The sequence below is a fragment of the Actinia tenebrosa genome, unplaced genomic scaffold (genome assembly GCF_029948245.1).
Source record: "Actinia tenebrosa isolate PJP-AT-01 unplaced genomic scaffold, QUT_ActTen_1.0 PGA_scaffold5__44_contigs__length_20552954, whole genome shotgun sequence".
Taxonomy (NCBI): domain Eukaryota; kingdom Metazoa; phylum Cnidaria; class Anthozoa; order Actiniaria; family Actiniidae; genus Actinia; species Actinia tenebrosa.
The window spans coordinates 10820277-10837108 of record NW_028292582.1 but is presented as its reverse complement, the minus strand read 5'-3'; the positions used below and the strand labels follow the sequence as shown (position 1 = coordinate 10837108).

The 16832-nt window shown below is 41.1% G+C and overlaps 3 protein-coding genes across 3 annotated transcripts; 2 read left to right on the top strand and 1 right to left on the bottom strand.

Moving 5' to 3' along the window:
• The first annotated feature begins 170 nt into the window (after positions 1-170).
• LOC116302308 (uncharacterized) lies at positions 171-2143 on the top strand. The gene has a single exon (XM_031711588.1). The coding sequence runs from the start codon at positions 180-182 to the stop codon at positions 1170-1172; it is 993 nt and encodes a 330-aa protein (XP_031567448.1). The 5' UTR covers positions 171-179; the 3' UTR covers positions 1173-2143.
• On the bottom strand, positions 2064-16818 carry LOC116302307 (intraflagellar transport protein 88 homolog). The gene is made up of 26 exons (XM_031711587.2): positions 16619-16818; positions 16302-16367; positions 16119-16148; positions 15825-15878; positions 15679-15745; positions 15192-15267; positions 14445-14535; positions 14230-14334; positions 14052-14154; positions 13577-13691; positions 13294-13403; positions 12891-13012; positions 12553-12623; positions 7089-7275; positions 6680-6766; positions 6493-6562; positions 6260-6376; positions 5990-6098; positions 5399-5437; positions 4915-5026; positions 4300-4415; positions 3831-3883; positions 3502-3674; positions 2784-2880; positions 2573-2701; positions 2064-2463 (listed from the first exon to the last, which is right to left on the bottom strand). Exons 1-26 carry the CDS (start codon positions 16703-16705, stop codon positions 2336-2338), a joined length of 2514 nt encoding a protein of 837 aa, XP_031567447.2. The 5' UTR covers positions 16706-16818; the 3' UTR covers positions 2064-2335.
• Positions 11102-12130, top strand: LOC148906527 (uncharacterized). Its single transcript, XM_089037387.1, has one exon. The coding sequence runs from the start codon at positions 11243-11245 to the stop codon at positions 12020-12022; it is 780 nt and encodes a 259-aa protein (XP_088893513.1). The 5' UTR covers positions 11102-11242; the 3' UTR covers positions 12023-12130.
• Positions 16819-16832: the final 14 nt, after the last annotated feature.

Sequence of the window (16832 nt, the reverse complement as noted above, 5' to 3'; positions counted from 1 at the left end):
CATCAGTCAACGAGAGAGTTTTCAAGTCGATTAAACTTCGTTTTCTAATCGACTATTATTCGGTAGTGATTCGTGCAAAAGGTTGTTCATAGTTTTTCAACTCGATTATTATTCGTTCATTATTCGGGATCATAGCGATGAGTTATCGAATTATTAAAACAACGTGAAGCACATGCAAGATGGCGGACGAAGTTGATGAGGAATTGCAACAGCGTCTTGCAAGTCATTCGGATTATTTTAACTCTTTAGTTCGTCTCGTTCCGGCGAAATTTTACTTGCCTGACAATGAGGAAGAAAAGAGCGGGAAATTTTACAAAAATCGCAAGAAAAATGCCCCCAAGCAAGCAGTGAAAGAAGCTACGAGAAAGGCAAAGAAAAGAAGACTTGATCCAAACCACGCGAAGAGCGTTGTTGATCTACAAGAAGAAGAAGCAAGCGGGAAGAAATCTAGTGATAAAAGCGAATCAGAAGATGAAAGCGATAACAATGATGAAGGATTTAGCGTGGAAAAAGTTCCAAGCGGGAAAATAGGTGACCTGCGCGCACGACTACATGAGAGAATACAGCTGTTACAAGGAAAACGAAAAACTTCGAGTTTCAAAAAACATCAAGAAAGACCCAAGAAAAAAGCCAAATCTGAGATCAAAATTGAAAAAAAGAAATTTAGTGAAATTTCTCATTTTAAAAAGGATCAAAACGATAACATTTCATCGCAATCAGCTGGGAATAAAGTGGTCAATGACAAAGGAGAAGTTGTATTCAGCAAATTTGATTTTATGGAGAGGAACAAGAAAGCTAAACATGGGGGCAAAGCTAGGGATTACAAAAAACTGCTTGCTAAGGCAGAAAATAGGAAGAAAAAGTTTGAAGAATTGAAGGGAAAAGATGCAGGAAAAGCTAGAGAAGTTCAAGAAAGACGGGCCTGGAAGAGTGCACTGGAGAAAGCTGAGGGCATGAAGGTGAAAGATGATCCAAAACTGTTAAAAAAGACCTTGAAGAGACAAGAAAAACAAAAGCAAAAAAGTAGAATGCAATGGAAGGATAGGAAAGAACAGCAACAGAAGCAAATGGAGGAAGGACAAAAAATGAGACAAAAACATTTGAAAGAAAGAGCGGAGTCAAAGAAAAAGAAAGGAAAGGGAAAGGGAAAGAAGCACCGACCTGGATTTTAATGACTTGATGAAACATAAAAATATAGATATATTTTTAATCTGGAGGCTGTTGTTATTTATATTTGTACGGGCTTGAAATGGAAGTAAAAATGGGAGAATTCCAGCTGAGTTATCCCATTCCATTCTTTGAGCTCTCACAATGCATACTAGAATTATGGCACTTTTTTTTAGCTTGTGTTTATACAGCTTTAAAAAAAAAGACTTTAACATATCAAGCCCGAATTGCCCTATGGGTGATGTGAATTCAATCAGTGAATGTGGAATTCAAAATGGAATTTTCCCAAACGTTGTGTACACATTTTTCAGGCATAATTTCTTTTGTGCCGACATTATTTAGAAAGCAACATAGCATTCAACAAAAATCCACCAACCTTCTTAAAAATACCTGCATACTGTACTATTGATTATAATTATAAATTATAAATTCCTCGATTCTGATTGGACAAGAGGAGTACAATTAAATCCCAAATTGTACTCTGTAGAGTCCCAATTAAATCCCTCAATTTTGTTGAGTGTATTATAAACAAAAAATACCACAATGTTCTCATACAATTTAAAATTTATAGATACTTGTGATGTTTTGAAAATTCTCAAATTGGACTTGCCTAAAAGACTAAGGGATATTCCATGGTATAGTATGCTTCCCTTGTCATGCTCAAAGGTTAATTAAAATAATTTGCTTAATGCTCAGGGATTAGTGAAGTGGAGAATAAATTTAAATTTAGCCTTGTACTGAAATAGCCTCTGTTGCAGACGTTTTATGTGGTTTGATAACAACACAAAACGTCTATAATGGAGGCTGGTAATGAAACATTTAGGCATTAAAAGCAAAGTATATCTCAGAAGTGGGCTTTGTTACAAATATAAAGAATAATAGACAGGTAACAGGTCTTATTTTTCCACTATTTTATTAATGCTTCATCAAGGGAGTGAATGCAAAGCATGTTGTTAATAAATATCCCTAACATCTATGACTTTTCTTACAAGTTATAATATGAAGAGAAACTAATCCTAATATATGCTTAGGAGGGAGACTGTTGTATTTTTCTGTGAATTAACATGGAATTTCAATTTCAATGAATCCAATCAAGTCAATAAAGATAAGTGTATCCTTTATAACAGGTGACTCGTTTAATGTAATATGGTATTTCTTGAGGTTGGCTCTACTCTGGAAGGAGATCATCCCCAAGTTCTTCGTCACCAAATTCATCTTCTTGAGGTTGATGCCGCTGACGGCCTGCTGTCTTTGGTCTTGCTGGTGCCTCCCCTAGGGGGTCTGAGTACGTAGCATCTATGAGGAAACCAAATATATTCATGATTTTTAAAAAACATGGGCGTTTACATGGGAAGGGAACCCTAAACCCCTTCTCTTATTTTTTCTGTGGGGGCAACATACGTACCAACTTCCTTAGGACTTGCAACATTATACAAATCATCAGTATCCGCAAGAGTCGGTCTCGCATGACCAGCTTTACTTCCAGCGCTCCCAATTCCTCTAGTTCCTGTACCACTACCAATACGACTAGAATCTGAGAGGAAATGTACAAAAATCACAGTCATATTAAACGAAAAATTCAATCTAAGATACTGTCATTGTCACACAAAACCTACCACTTCCAGCACTGCTGTTTCGAGACCCCGCAGCTCCTGGTCGACTAGCGCTCCCGCCACGCCCACTACCCTTGCGACTGCTACCACTACTGGCTCTCTGTATGAAACACAACAAGAAATCTCTGATTAGATGCCATAAGGTACAGGAAAACCCCAGTAGAAGTAGGGAATGAAATAAGGAAAAGGCATTTTTTAGTTTGAGTTAGAAGGTTCGTTTTGTGTAATCAGTGGTTGATCTAGGGGTGCAGGGGAAGCGCTCCCCTTCTGGCCTAGCTGACATACACTGCATTATTGCTGTTTGAGATTATAAGCAAAGGGTGCACCCCCTCCTAAAATGAAAATCCTGGATGGTAAATTCCCCTAGAAAAAATTCTGGATCCACTCTTGTAATAAAGTTCTATTTACTTTCACTGATCATTTGACAAAAGAATAACGCTCTGATGTAAGGAGCGCAGAACGACGAAAGCAAAGTGAAATGCTAAAACTATGATTTTTTTCCGTTCTTTGTTCAAACAAAGAACAGACTGTGATTAATAAAAAGACTACATTCCTTGATAATAAAAACTGACTTGATTCGACAAACAGCAGATGTTGATTGGCTTGTTGCCAGTGCCGGAGAAACTTGTTAACTTATGCACTCAATACCAAATTGATTTAGGATTTATAAGTTAATTTCTGTGGAGGGAGGAAAGCCGGAGACTAGGCCTACTGTACATACCTGTTGCTTTAGTTCACGAGCTTTTTCTGCTTTTTTCAGCTTCTGTGCGTATTCCTGCACATCCTTTAGTCCAAGATCTGTACAAATTCGAACCAAAAACTTCAGACATTCCACATTCTCTGGGAACTTCTGGTGAATAGCTTTGTAGGTCTCTAGTGCTTGCTGGTAGTTTCCTAAAAGATACAAAAAAATTTCATTAGTTCATTATTTATTTAGACATTAAAAAGAGACAATGCAGAGGCTAGGCTAAAGACAAAGTCATGAGCAAAATATTTAGTTTGTTCACTTGCGCGCCATCACCTACAAGGTTCAAGATCAACAGGACTTACCGCTACGCCGATAACAACTGGCAATCATTAGCTGCCATTTTACTTCATTTGGTCTGAGAACAGATAAAAATATTATGTTTGAGTTGAGGGAAGAATGGATAGCCAAGGAGAGGGAGTGGAATACAGGTGTGTGTGTGTGGGGGGGGGGGGGGGGTGGTATGAAGGAGAGGGATCGGAAGGGGGGAGGGGAGGAGAAGAATAGAGGGGAGGGGAAAGGGGAGGGGTATGACATTAAGAGAACAAGTGGGGTAGGAGAGAAAAGGAGGGAGGGGGAGGAAAGGAGATTAAAAAAGAAAGAATAATGGACAAAAACCCTCGAAGCACAAGTGAGAACCAACAAGCAACTCTAATCACATAGGAGACCGAGTCCAGAAATCGAACCCAGGACGCATTGGTGAGAGGCGAGCGAACTCACCTCTACGCTTTCTGTGCTTATAGATGTGCTGTAAGATTACAAGTACTGACTTACTGTATGACAGCTGCTCGTTCAAAATAATGAATTGCTTTCTCACAGAACTGTGAGTCGATGTAGTAGGCACCCAGCCAGGAGATAATTTCGATGTTAGACGGGAAATAACGATAAGACTGTGAGGTAAAAAGAAATGCATTACTGCCAATCCAATGACAAAGGTTTTAGAGTAAAAACTGTATAGTCATGGTAACAAACTGCTGTCATCCACTGACCAATCACAGTGCAAGATTACCAGTGCTTATTAGCAGAATACTGGGACATGTAGCTATCTGGACTGCAAGCCAAGTCCCTCTATTTCCCTTGGTCACTGTCCGTCTGTCTGTCTCACTGTCCATCTGTCCCCTCCCCCAGGGTCTTTTGATTCTAACCAATCTTCCTAGACCAATCGACACGGACAGACAGATGGACAGTGAGACAGACAGACGGACAGTGACCAAGGGAAATAGAGGGACTTAGCTCGCAGTCTAGTAACTATCAGATTATATGACACAAATACAACACTAAGTGTTTTAGCTGGTCAAATCTAGTCTTGTACCAAAGACTTAACAGTTGCGCACTTGAGTCTCATTGGGGACCCTCACACAGGGAGCCCCAAAAAAGGTACCTACATACCTCGTAGTGATACTGAAAAGCTTGTGATTTGTCCTGCTCGTTATCGTAGATCTCACCCAGTTTGGCCAACACAAAGGGATCTGTTGGTACCACAGACACTAACTGCATGTACCTTAAAAGTAATCAACAGAGCAAACTTAATAGAAGTTAATAAAGAACAAAGCAAAGGTAAGACAAAGACACACAGTGCGGCAATATTGCAGGCAATGTTGTGCATGCAACAAATATACCTATCCCAAATTCACTTGACTGATCAAGAAACAATGGTTTGAAGCTGAGTCTGGACTTGATTATTTTGTTCATTAAGTTCAACCTTGACTTGAAATCATTGTTTCATGACCAGTCAAGCGAATTCGGGATAGGCCTATTGGGTCTTGTCATGGCTTGCAACATCAATTGCATGCAACATTGCGCGCCCTGTTGCACCGTGTGTAGCTTTAGTGTAGAAAATGTTTCAATCACAAAAGTTTTTTGCTCTGCTTACCATTCTGTTGCTTGATTCATGTCTTCCAGTAACTCATATCTTTAGTGTATAACACACACAAGTAAAGGAAATGTTGTAAAGTGGTTGCGAATAAATACCAGTTTCACAGCAATTTTTTCATTGCTAGGTGGTGATAGAGACAAACATCACGACAGGTCAATCGACAATAAGTAAATTATTTGATTGATAGTAGTCTACTGCCCATTTACCTGTCAGAATTCTTGTCTCGATCAATGCTTAGAAAGGAATTTATATTGGTAAAGAGAGAATTTAAGACCAAGGACAATATCTATGGATAATGAGTACTGCTTTGTGCATTTATAAGGTTCAGAATAGAATAGCATAAAATAGGATAGAATAGAATAGGATAGGATGGATGGGATGGGATGGGATGGGATGGGATGAGATGGGATGAGATGGCATGGGATGGATGGGATGGCATGGGATGGCATGAATGGCATGGATGGGATGAGATGGAATGAATGGGATGGATGAGATGGGATGGGATGGATGGGATGGATGGGATGGATGGGATGGGATAGGATAGGATAGGAAAAAAGATAAATTTAAAGACTAGAATGTTTAGGATACATATTAGCCAGCTGGTAGATGACTTGTGGGTGGTTCCTTAGGATGGCATGGAGCTTTGTGAAACAATCCAGGGCGTCTTCATACTGACCAAGCTTCTTGAACACAAGACCTTTAATAACAAATTAATAATACCATACTGTATTTTCTTCTGCTATTTCGGAAAAAAGTCTTTACGAAAATACAGTGTAAAGAGATCGATGCCCAACACCATCAATAGCTAGGAAGAGCCCTTTCCTCTCTCCCCCCATTTCTACCCGAACAGACACTTACCCAGGTTATAAAGAGCTTCTGTGCATGTTGCTTCTACATTGTATGCCTCTTGGTAAAAATCTCTGGCCTTTTCATACTCCCCTTGAGCGTACAGACAGTTTCCTTTATTCACAAGGGCTACAAGCAGATATAAAAAGTAATGGACAAAACTGAGTGATTATCACTAATACAGAGGATTTGATTTTTGAGATTTTTGCTTGGAGTAATCACAAAAGCATGATTATAATACTAACCGGCAGGATTGTATCGATCTGTGCTCATTGCCAACTCTGCATACTTATCAGCTTGGTTGAAATCATTTTCCTGCAATAACAAAGAACATTTAACCATTAAGAGTGAACGTCATTGAACCTGAACCTGTATTAGGATATCATTAGACCTTATTTATTTTCTTTATAAAAATTATTCAGATTTACCTACCAGGAAGTACAAAAATGACAAATCAGTGGCTGCTGTTGACTGGACTTTTGAGTCCTTCTTCTCAAAACCCTTCAAGCATTCAACAGCCTATGGCATTAAATATGATATAATTAACCATTAAAATTGGGTATTATTAAATGTTCGGCATGGAAGCCATTTGACAGTGTGCCACAATAATTTGGCCCTGAAGAGAACTAAGAGAACTGCACGACAGCAAGGGAAATGATGTGCATGAGTAGAGTTGTTTGTTGGTTCTCTCCTGTGCTTCAAGGGTTTTTCTCCGGGTTCTCTGTCTGGTCTTCCTTCCAGTCCACAAAAATCAACTCCTTAATTCCTATTCGATCATGGAGTGCTACCTTTGTAAAAACGAGGACTCTTTTTTAAATATCTTTTTATTACCCACACCCACCTTGTTCAAATCCTTTTGTTTTAGATAGGTAACAGCTTTTGTGATTTCTAGTTCATTAGCTAGTTCCATGTAAGGAGAAACCTTGACACAATCAATGCACCAGTCAAAACCAGCAGCAAAGTTGTTTTCAATGGCCGGCGAGATGAGCTTGGCAGCACCCATGATGAACTTCTCTGCTTGAGACTTCCTGGAAGAATATAATAGTATAAGGAGCTATTAACCAATGCCATTAATCAATTGAAAGGAGGACAGAAGGAGAGAAAGAGGGAGTGGATGGATGGATGGCTGCATGTGATGCATGGATGGATGGGTAGATGGATGGATGGATGGGTATGTGGGAAGGGTGGATGGGTGTTTGATTGATGTGTGTGGGTGGGTTGTTGGATGAATGTATGGGTCGGATGGCTGGGGTAGATAAGTAGGGTGGGTGTATGGGTCTGTGGGTGGGTGAGTTGGTGGATAAACGTATGGGTAGAGGGTGGGGTGGACAGGTGGGTGGATGGACGGGTGTGGTGGATGATGTTTCTGTGTGTGGGTTGGTGGAAGAATGTATAAGAGGGTAGGGTGGATGGGTGTGTTGGATGGATGGGTCTGTGGGTGGGTTGGTGGAAGAACGTATGGGTAGAGGAGGGTGGACAGGTGGGTGGATGGATGGGTGCGTTGGTGGAAGAATTTAAATGTGGTTAAATTTAAGCAAAGTTAACTGGGAGTGGAGTGCTGGCCAGCGGTGTGAGACTTGCGCATGCGCAGTTGCTGCCTAAGGCCTCGTGGTTGCTGTAGCTGAGTTGCTGTTAGCCATTGCCTTCATATCGCGGTTTTGCTTCTGGTTTATACGCCTTTTTTCAAGCCATCCTTTCTCAATCCTTATTGTTAGTGGTTCTTCCAGCGTTTCGACGTCTATTTACGATCGTCTTTCCATTGTTCCTTGTCCTCGTGTTAATTGTTTGGTCGATAAAAAATGCCCCGTAACACACACAATAGCTTGGACAGCATGGTTCCTACCTCTTGTTCTTCTTCGCTGGCTCCTCCAGTTTCGGTTGAGTCGGCTTGTAATGGCGTCCCTACATCTACTGCGCCGTCTACTGAGTTGGTTACATCAGTAGTAGAAGCTTTAAAAGCACCTTTGGCGGCCATGGTCAACTCGGCTTTACTAGCGGCAGGTGTTGCCTCGTCATCGGCGGGTTCTGGATCTTTGCCCGAGAACAACGAGGGTTCTTCGACGCCTCTGGCCAACCGTACTAACCAATTGGCCCAGACTGGCTCATCTATGCCGTGGACATCCATGGCCGGGTCGCCTCCTTCTTCATCAACTGCGTCTTCGGCTTATTTGCCTCCGCCATCTTGCTCAGGTACGTCTGCCTTATCTGTACCTTCATTTGTATCGCCTTACTCTCCCTCGGCCCGTAACTGTCCCAAGTGCCGCGACGTCGTCTTCGTCATTTTCGGCGCCGGAAAATTTCCTGGGGAACACGCCCCCCCTTAACCAGCCGTTTGTAGTGGGTCCTGGTTATTCTCCCGTTCCCTACAAAGTGGTGGCCCAAATTCTTGCCGGAAAATTTGTTCATCTTGAGGACTTGCTGCCGGAAAACATCTCCTCTCAAGAACCAGAGCCACAACTGCACTTCGATGGCCGCCTCATCCTTTGTAACACCGCCAAGAAAAACAAAAAGCAAATTTCAGATATTACATCTTGGGTGGAAGCTTTCACCATTTATTCTTTAATCGTCGGAAAATATTTTCCCAACCGCAAAGACGATTTGCTCAAGTACAAGCTCCTTATCTTGCGCACATACCGACAGTTTAGTGGCAGTGCATGGCTGAACTATGATTGGGAGTTTCGAGAATATGCTGCTGCTGAGAAATGCACAACGTGGTCAACAATGAATGTCCAACTTTACAGTTTTAACACTGCAGGTGCCCAGGTGCGCCCTCGAGTGGTTGCTTCAACTACAGCAGGGGGGAGGGAGGCCCAAGGTAGTTTGACCTCAAGGGTCCTTTGCCACTCTTGGAATGCTGGTCGGTGCATTGCCCCTTCTCCTGAATGTCGGTTCCGCCATGCTTGCAGTAGCTGCGAAGGGGACCATCGCAAGAGTGCATGCCCAGAGCCGATCAAGCCCAGAAATTTGGAACGTTCCCGCTCTGTCAATCCGTCCGAGGCCAAGCGCAGAAAATACCACTAAGCATGTGACTTTGGACTCAAGGCTGTGTTATTAGGTTCAGAGAACAGCACCATTTTAATTTTCGTTCTAGTTTGTTGAATATCACTTAGACACTACATTGTGCGTCGAACTTAACGTACGTCATTTAATGTTGACTTAATCATTTATGGGGGCATTTGTTGATCTATTTATACATTGTTTCATAGGCACCAGCCTTCCCCTCCCTTCAGTTGCTGAAATTTCTTCTTTGAATTATGATAAATTCGCCCATGGCTTACAGAATCACCCCAATCGGCAATGGGTAGAATTTATACTGCATGGCATTAAAGATGGTTTCCAACTGGGTTTTAAGTCGTCTGTCAAGTTGAAATCGTCAAAGAAGAACAAAGCTTCAGCATATCAGCAGTCTCAAGTCGTGGATGTGTATTTAGACAAGGAAGTTAGATTGGGGCGGGTGGCTGGCCCCTTTGAATCCCCTCCCATTATTCCTCTTCAAGTAAGCAGTTTTGGCGTGATTCCAAAGAAAGGTCAACCAGAAAAATGGCGTCTTATTTTTGACCTGTCCTCCCCATTTGGCCACAGTGTTAATGATGGCATCGACCCTGAGGAGTGCTCACTGCAATACATTAGAATTGACGATATAGTTAAGATGAGTTCCAAACTGGGTAAGGGGGCTATGCTGGCTAAGTTCGACATCGAAAGTGCTTTCAGAAATGTCCCAGTTCACCCATCTGACCGACATCTTTTGGGCATGAGATGGAGGTCAAAGTACTTTGTTGACCTTGTCCTTCCCTTTGGTTTGCGATCAGCCCCCTTCATCTTTAACTCAATCGCCAATGCAGTGGAGTGGATTCTTCAGTCTAACTATGGGATACCTGACATCCGCCACTATTTAGATGATTTCGTACTAGCTGGACCTCCTAATTCAGCTTTATGTGCTAACAATTTAGCTATCGCTACATCCATTACCGCTGACCTAGGTCTGCCCCTACACCCAGACAAGTGTGTAGGGCCATCCACCTGCCTAGTAGTTTTAGGGATTGAAATTGACACAATGGCCGAAACTCTGCGTCTCCCTGCCGACAAATTTGCTGCTACCCTGGAACTGTTGAGAACTTGGTCTTCTTACAAATGGTGCCACAAGAAACAACTTCAGTCGCTGATTGGTGTACTCCATCATGCCTCTAAGGTAGTTTGGCCAGGTCGCACTTTTCTTCGGAGAATGATTGATCTACTCTGTTGCTTCCGAAAAGACGATCACCCCATCCGCCTGAATACAGAATTCAAGAAAGACCTGAAGTGGTGGCTGGATTTTTTCAATCAATGGAATGGGATAAGTTTTTTCCTGCTCCCCTCACTACAGCCTCCACCTACGGTTTGCGTAGGGTCAGACGCCTCAGGAACACGGGGTTATGGTGCCTTCCTCGATTCTGATTGGTTCAATGGCAGCTGGTTACCTCGGCAAGCTTCCCTCTCCATTGCTTACAAGGAGTTATTTCCAGTCATACTGGCAGCGCATATCTGGGGTCACGGTTGGAGAAAGCAGCGTGTTCTGTTTAAGGTGGACAACGAAGCTGTGGTAGCAATCTTAAATAGCAGGACTTCCAGAGACTCTTCGATCATGGTTTTACTCCGAAGCCTTCTGTTTGCAGCAGCCCATCATGGCTTTTCCTTTTCAGCTGAACATGTGGCAGGTATTCGTAATGGGATAGCTGATGCTCTTTCTCGTTTTAATATGCAGGTCTTCCGTTCTCTGGCCCCGAACGCCAACCTATACCCAGCAGAGGTCCCAGCTCAGCTTCTGTCTTCTCTGACATCGGTTCTCTAAATAATCAGTGTTTGGTCTATTTATCCGAGGGTTTAGCGCATTCCACCCGTCGCTGTTATTCTACCGCCCAAGAGAAGTTTGTCAACTTTTGCTACCAAAGTGGCCGCTTATCCCCATCAGGCTCACCATGTCCCACAGATGAATGGACCCTCTGCTTATTTGTGACAATGCTGGCCGAGTCGATGCGTCATTCCTCTATAAAAGTTTATCTGTCAGCTGTCCGTTCCCTCCATATTGAACAAGGTTTCGATGATCCACTTCAGAACTGCTTGCGGCTCCAAAGAGTGACAAAAGGCATTAAGCGAACCCAAGGTGTCGCCTCTTCTTCGTCTAGACTTCCTGTTACTCCAGAGGTCCTGAGAGTAGTACACTCTGGCTTGGTTCTATCTTTGTTCAATGACTGCATGTTTTGGGCTGCCTGCTCATTGGCTTATTTTGGTTTCCTTCGCTCAGCCGAATTTACTTGCCCCTCGCTTAAAAAATTTGATCCAGATGTACACCTGACTGTGCAGGACATAACCGTGGACTCTACAGGGTCTCCTTCTTGCTTAAGACTGTTCATTAAAGCCTCAAAAACGGATCCGTTTCGTCAGGGTTGTCATGTGTATGTTGGTCGCGGATCATCATCCCTGTGTGCTGTGAGAGCAGTGCTGAACTATTTAGCATATCGTGGTAATCTTCCAGGCCCACTCTTCCTGCTGGCTGATGGTCAGCCACTGACTAGGCAGCTGGTCACGGACAGACTCAGGGCTATTCTACAATCAGCAGGTGTAGCTGGTAACTTTTCAAGCCATAGCTTCCGTATTGGGGCCGCAACTACAGCGGCTCAAGTGGGTATACCAGATCATTTAATCCAAGTCTTGGGCCGTTGGAAAAGTGATGCCTATAAACAGTATATTAGAACTCCTCAGCAAGTAATCATTAGTGCCTCTGGTAAACTTGCTTAGTTTTGGTAAGTGGTATCCTTTTAGCTTGGCCACCATTTGTACATTGTCAATTTTGCCCTCATGCTAGCCATTGCCACCTGGGTTTAGTCGCGTACACCACACTACCTATGGATGTTGTGTCTGCTTGCGTGACAACTGGAGAGGCAGCGACTGTTGGTGCTTGGAGATGCAGTTTTGGGTGTTAGTCGGTCCCATGGCTCCTGCCACGGGTCGACCAACTCCAAGCACCACACTAAATGCTTGGAGAGGAGTAATGGAGGTTGACCCGTGGCTTGGTTGCCATGGTTACCTCTTGCCAGCTAGTTGCCATCACCTACCGCTTTGCCAGGCACCTACTCTCCATCGTAACGACAAGTTAAGTGGATGAATGTGTGAGTAGGTTGTAAGGATGGATGGATGAATGAATGCCAAAGTGAATGAATGAGTCAAGAACCTGGTGTGCAAGTAAAGTAACTAATGAGTGAGTTAATAAGTGAAGTGTGTGAATCAGTGAGAGCGAAAAAATGACCACAAGGAATATAGCTACCTACTTTTTTCTCTCAATCTCTCTGAGTTTATCATTTCTTATAACCTCAAGGATCATCATTTGTAGATTGTCATCCTGTCAAACAATAATAATTTTATATTTCAATAAAAAACTTTTAATCCCTGATTCAAATCGGCAATAATTATGCGCCAATAATAATATTTAGGTAATTCAAAGGAATAAGGATGTTGGCATAGAAGTGCTAGAATATTGGGGAAGGGATATGAATCAAATATTTAATTCTATCTCATCATCATCAACCTCATCATCATCATCATCATCATTAATATATACATTTATATGATTATAATAGTGATATAATTAGTTATAAATGACAGTTACCTGTGTGGCAGTGTACTTGTCTTCATCGTCAATGCCAAGGTCAATGGAAAGCAACTTCTGGAATGTTTTCTTCATTTTTTCTCGGTCTCCAAGGCCAAAGTAGCAGAGGATAAGATTGAAGCCTAAAATATGGTATATAATTTGGTGAATAAATCTCTTTATCATCCAAAGCCTGGCCAAGATTTAACACTATAACCATGTATTGTCAACTATTACCATCACCATTACCATCACTATCACTATAAACAGCATCAACACTAACAACATCATCACCATCACCAACATCACCATCATCATCACGGTCATCATCATCCTGATAACAATGAACACCATACCATCACCTCACTGCTATCATGTTGACATTAATTTTATAACCATTATCGTAACCACCACCACTATTTACCTGTTTGGAAGTTAGCTTTCTCTACCATGATATGTTCAAATGACGTCACAGCGTCACTGTACTGTCCCATCTTTACAAAGGCAACGCCAATGTTCTGCATGATCTTGATCCTGTTGGACACAAATTTTCATTAGTTCAAAACCATTTCCTCTCTTTAGGTTGAAATCTTCTTCAAGTAAAATGGGGAGAAGGGTCAGAAAAAAGAGTCCTGACTTAGATCAGCCCAGAGGTTGCTTTAGGGTATCAATAAAGTGCTGTGCTTTTTTTGACATCGATTAAATACCTCATTTCCCTGTGGGTGTTTGGCACCTGGTCCAGTGCCATCCTGTAGTGTTTGATTGCTTGGGGGTATTTCTTCTGCTCAAAGTAGATGTTCCCCATATTGACCCTCAAACGCCCTACATCAAACATATTAGAAATATAAGACACTAATTTACCACTCAGACTTTTCTTGCTACCTGCTGATTGAGACAACAGTCACGGAAGGGAAATTGGGCATTACACTTCCGTCAATCAAATAAATTGGTTGGTACCTTTATATTCTCTTATTGGCGGCAGTGTATTGCCCTATTTCCCTGTTGCGAATGTTGTCTCAATCCGCGCATAGCAGTAGAAGAGTGGTAAGCTATAATGGCAACAAACTTATACAATCAAAGGTTATGATCTCCAGATACATTGCTGAACATTCAACTGTTTTTGGTCACAAATGTAATTTTTGACCAAGAACAACACTAGACATTATTAAAACATCTTCTTACCTGCATTGCTGAACATCTTATTCTTGACAATAACTTGGTAGGTATTAAGGGATTCATTAAACATCTTGTTGGTGTGGTACTGATTGGCCAGGTTGAACAACACCTGCCATCAAGCAAATAACATTAATCAGTGGCATTTTGTGTGTACTAGTAACATAACTGCACAATAAATACTTACAGAGTAAGTAAGATCCAGGTTCATTTGCTCACTTAGTGACGTCTGCTCTCTTTGACGGCATAAAGATCTTTCCTTACGGCCAGCCTCTTTAGCCTTTTCTAGAGCCTGTTAGTAATGATAAAATGTTTTTGTAATGTTACTCAAGGAGAATAGACGGTACTGTTTATTTTGTTATCTCTTTTAAATTGTTTGGCATGAGAGACATTGAATCTTACCAGGGCAAAGTCACCTCTGTCATTAGCAATACAGCTTTCTTCAATGAGTTCATTCACCTTCTTCTCAAGCTGCTTTACTTTTTCCTCAGGACTGAAGATGTATTAAAACAAGAAGGCCATATGATTATTGTAGGTGTTTCTGACTCATTGCCATTTTAATTTTAAGATATTAAAAATATAATCATTGAAAATTCTTCGATTGGGTTTAACAGAGGAAAGAAAACTTGAGAATTCAGAGGGAATTCCCGAATCAAGGGATTGATCCAACAAACTCTTAATCATATAAGAACATGCGTAATAGGTAAAGTACAAGCCTAATATGAAACGACTGAAGAAGTGTGCCATACAAACCTTTCACAACTTCAAGTCTCGTAAAAAATGAGCCATCTCAACTAGAAACCGTGGATAGCTGTTTCGGCCTGTATTGGGCCTCGTAAATGACACTCTTCTACAGTCGTTTCATATTAGGCTTGTACTTTACCTATTACGCATGTTCTTATATAATATCTGAGTCCATCCCATACGGCTTATCGCTTCATCTATCAAACTCTAAATCAAGTGATACTTAGTCCAGGAATTCAATCCAAGACTCCAGAGGTGAGTGAACCAATACTATGTGGTAGAACCCTGGATTCCAATCCAAAAAACCCTCAATCTCATCACTGAAAATTCCATTGCAAAAGGCCAATAATATGTGGATAATAATCTTAAATGACGAACAAGTAGAACATAAAATTATTATATTACCTATCTTCAGCCTTTGCTTCCAAGGGTGGGGCAGGACCCCTTGTCTGATTAAGAGGGTCAAACTGTCCTCCAACACCTACAAAATACACAGTCATTCAAGTAAAATTAAGTCTCGGTTTAGTATCATTCTTCTTACTCTTCTTACTCAAAAATTCATGCAACTATAAGTACTATTAGTAGTCATTTGTGACTTTATAGACCCCTTGGAATATTGGAATTAGAATTGGAAACCTATTGTTGTGTCCTCCAAATCGAGCTGCATTCTGACATACTGAAAGGGTTCTATTAACTAAAATAATGTCTGGCTGAAATTGACACCTCATCAGCAACTGCCTATCAGGCTGGTCCTCTTGACTAGTCCCATTAACAGGTCACAGTGATTGGTCACAAGTTTATAATCAGTCTGATGAGGCCAGACATTGTCTAGCCATTGAGCAGTCATTACTTTTAGCCCTGACTTTATCGAATTAATGAATTATTGAGTCACCTCTGTTTCCACTTGAGCTATATCCAACCGAGCGCACAGCTGTCATTGGACGGGCTTGAGAAGTGTCCTATAATCATTTGATTGAATTATGTTAATTTTAGATATAAAAAATAGTAAGATATTAAAAAATAGACACTTCTACTTACTGCAGCTATTCCAGTTGTTGGTCTTCCCATTGACGAGCCAGGTACCTTACCTCTCTGAGATGAAAGTGAATGAATAGAAATGAATGAATGAAAAATGAACAAATAGAAAAAAACATTTTTATGATCAATTTTTTTACAAATATTATTTAAACAATATAGGAGGGGTATGTGGTGAATTGGTAAATGTCAACAATAAGGGAGGGGAGAGTTGGTAGGTACTGTGTTCCCATGGGGGAGGGGGAAGGATATGAAGGCATTTAAATAAACAATAAACAGGTAACTCTTGCTACTTACAGCCCCGACTGCTGTCATCTTTCCCGTTTTCTGTTAAGGAGAAAAAAAACAAAAAGCTGTCATTTGAATATGCCAGAAATTTTAAGCTATTTACAATTTTTGTTTACGTTATCTGTAGTAAGATAAAGTATCTCAAGGGAATTCAATCATGCACCAAACAAGCTTAATAATACAGGTACTTACAACTCCTGGTCTTTGTCCATGGCTTGTTTTTAGCGCTTGTTGGAACGCTTCATCTTCCTCCAAATTCTATACATAAAACGAACAAAATTTCATAAGCTGTGATCGGATTATCTTCGCAACTTTATTGAAATACGAAAAATTATATACGCAAACAAGTAATAATTTTTAGCAAAGAATTGATACATTTTTGATACATATGATATGCATATAACTCATTTAAATCGAGTGGACTTAACATTAGGGTTTATTTGACCAAAAAAGAACAAAAAATTCAGAATATTTGCGTCGAGGAATAAGAAAAATAAAACGAAGTTTACCTCGGTTGCGAAGGCGGGTTCGTAGTCGTTAAACCCGCCATAAATATCATCCTCTTCTTCTCCGACCAAGTGAACTGACTGAAGCATGTCAAGGTACCTTCAAAAAGTCCAAAGAGATGTTAAAATGAAAGGAAATATTGTTTATTTTTCAGTTTTTCTTTCAAATATTTTCTTTTTCCAGTTGCCAATAAACAAATTTTATATCTTTCCCAGG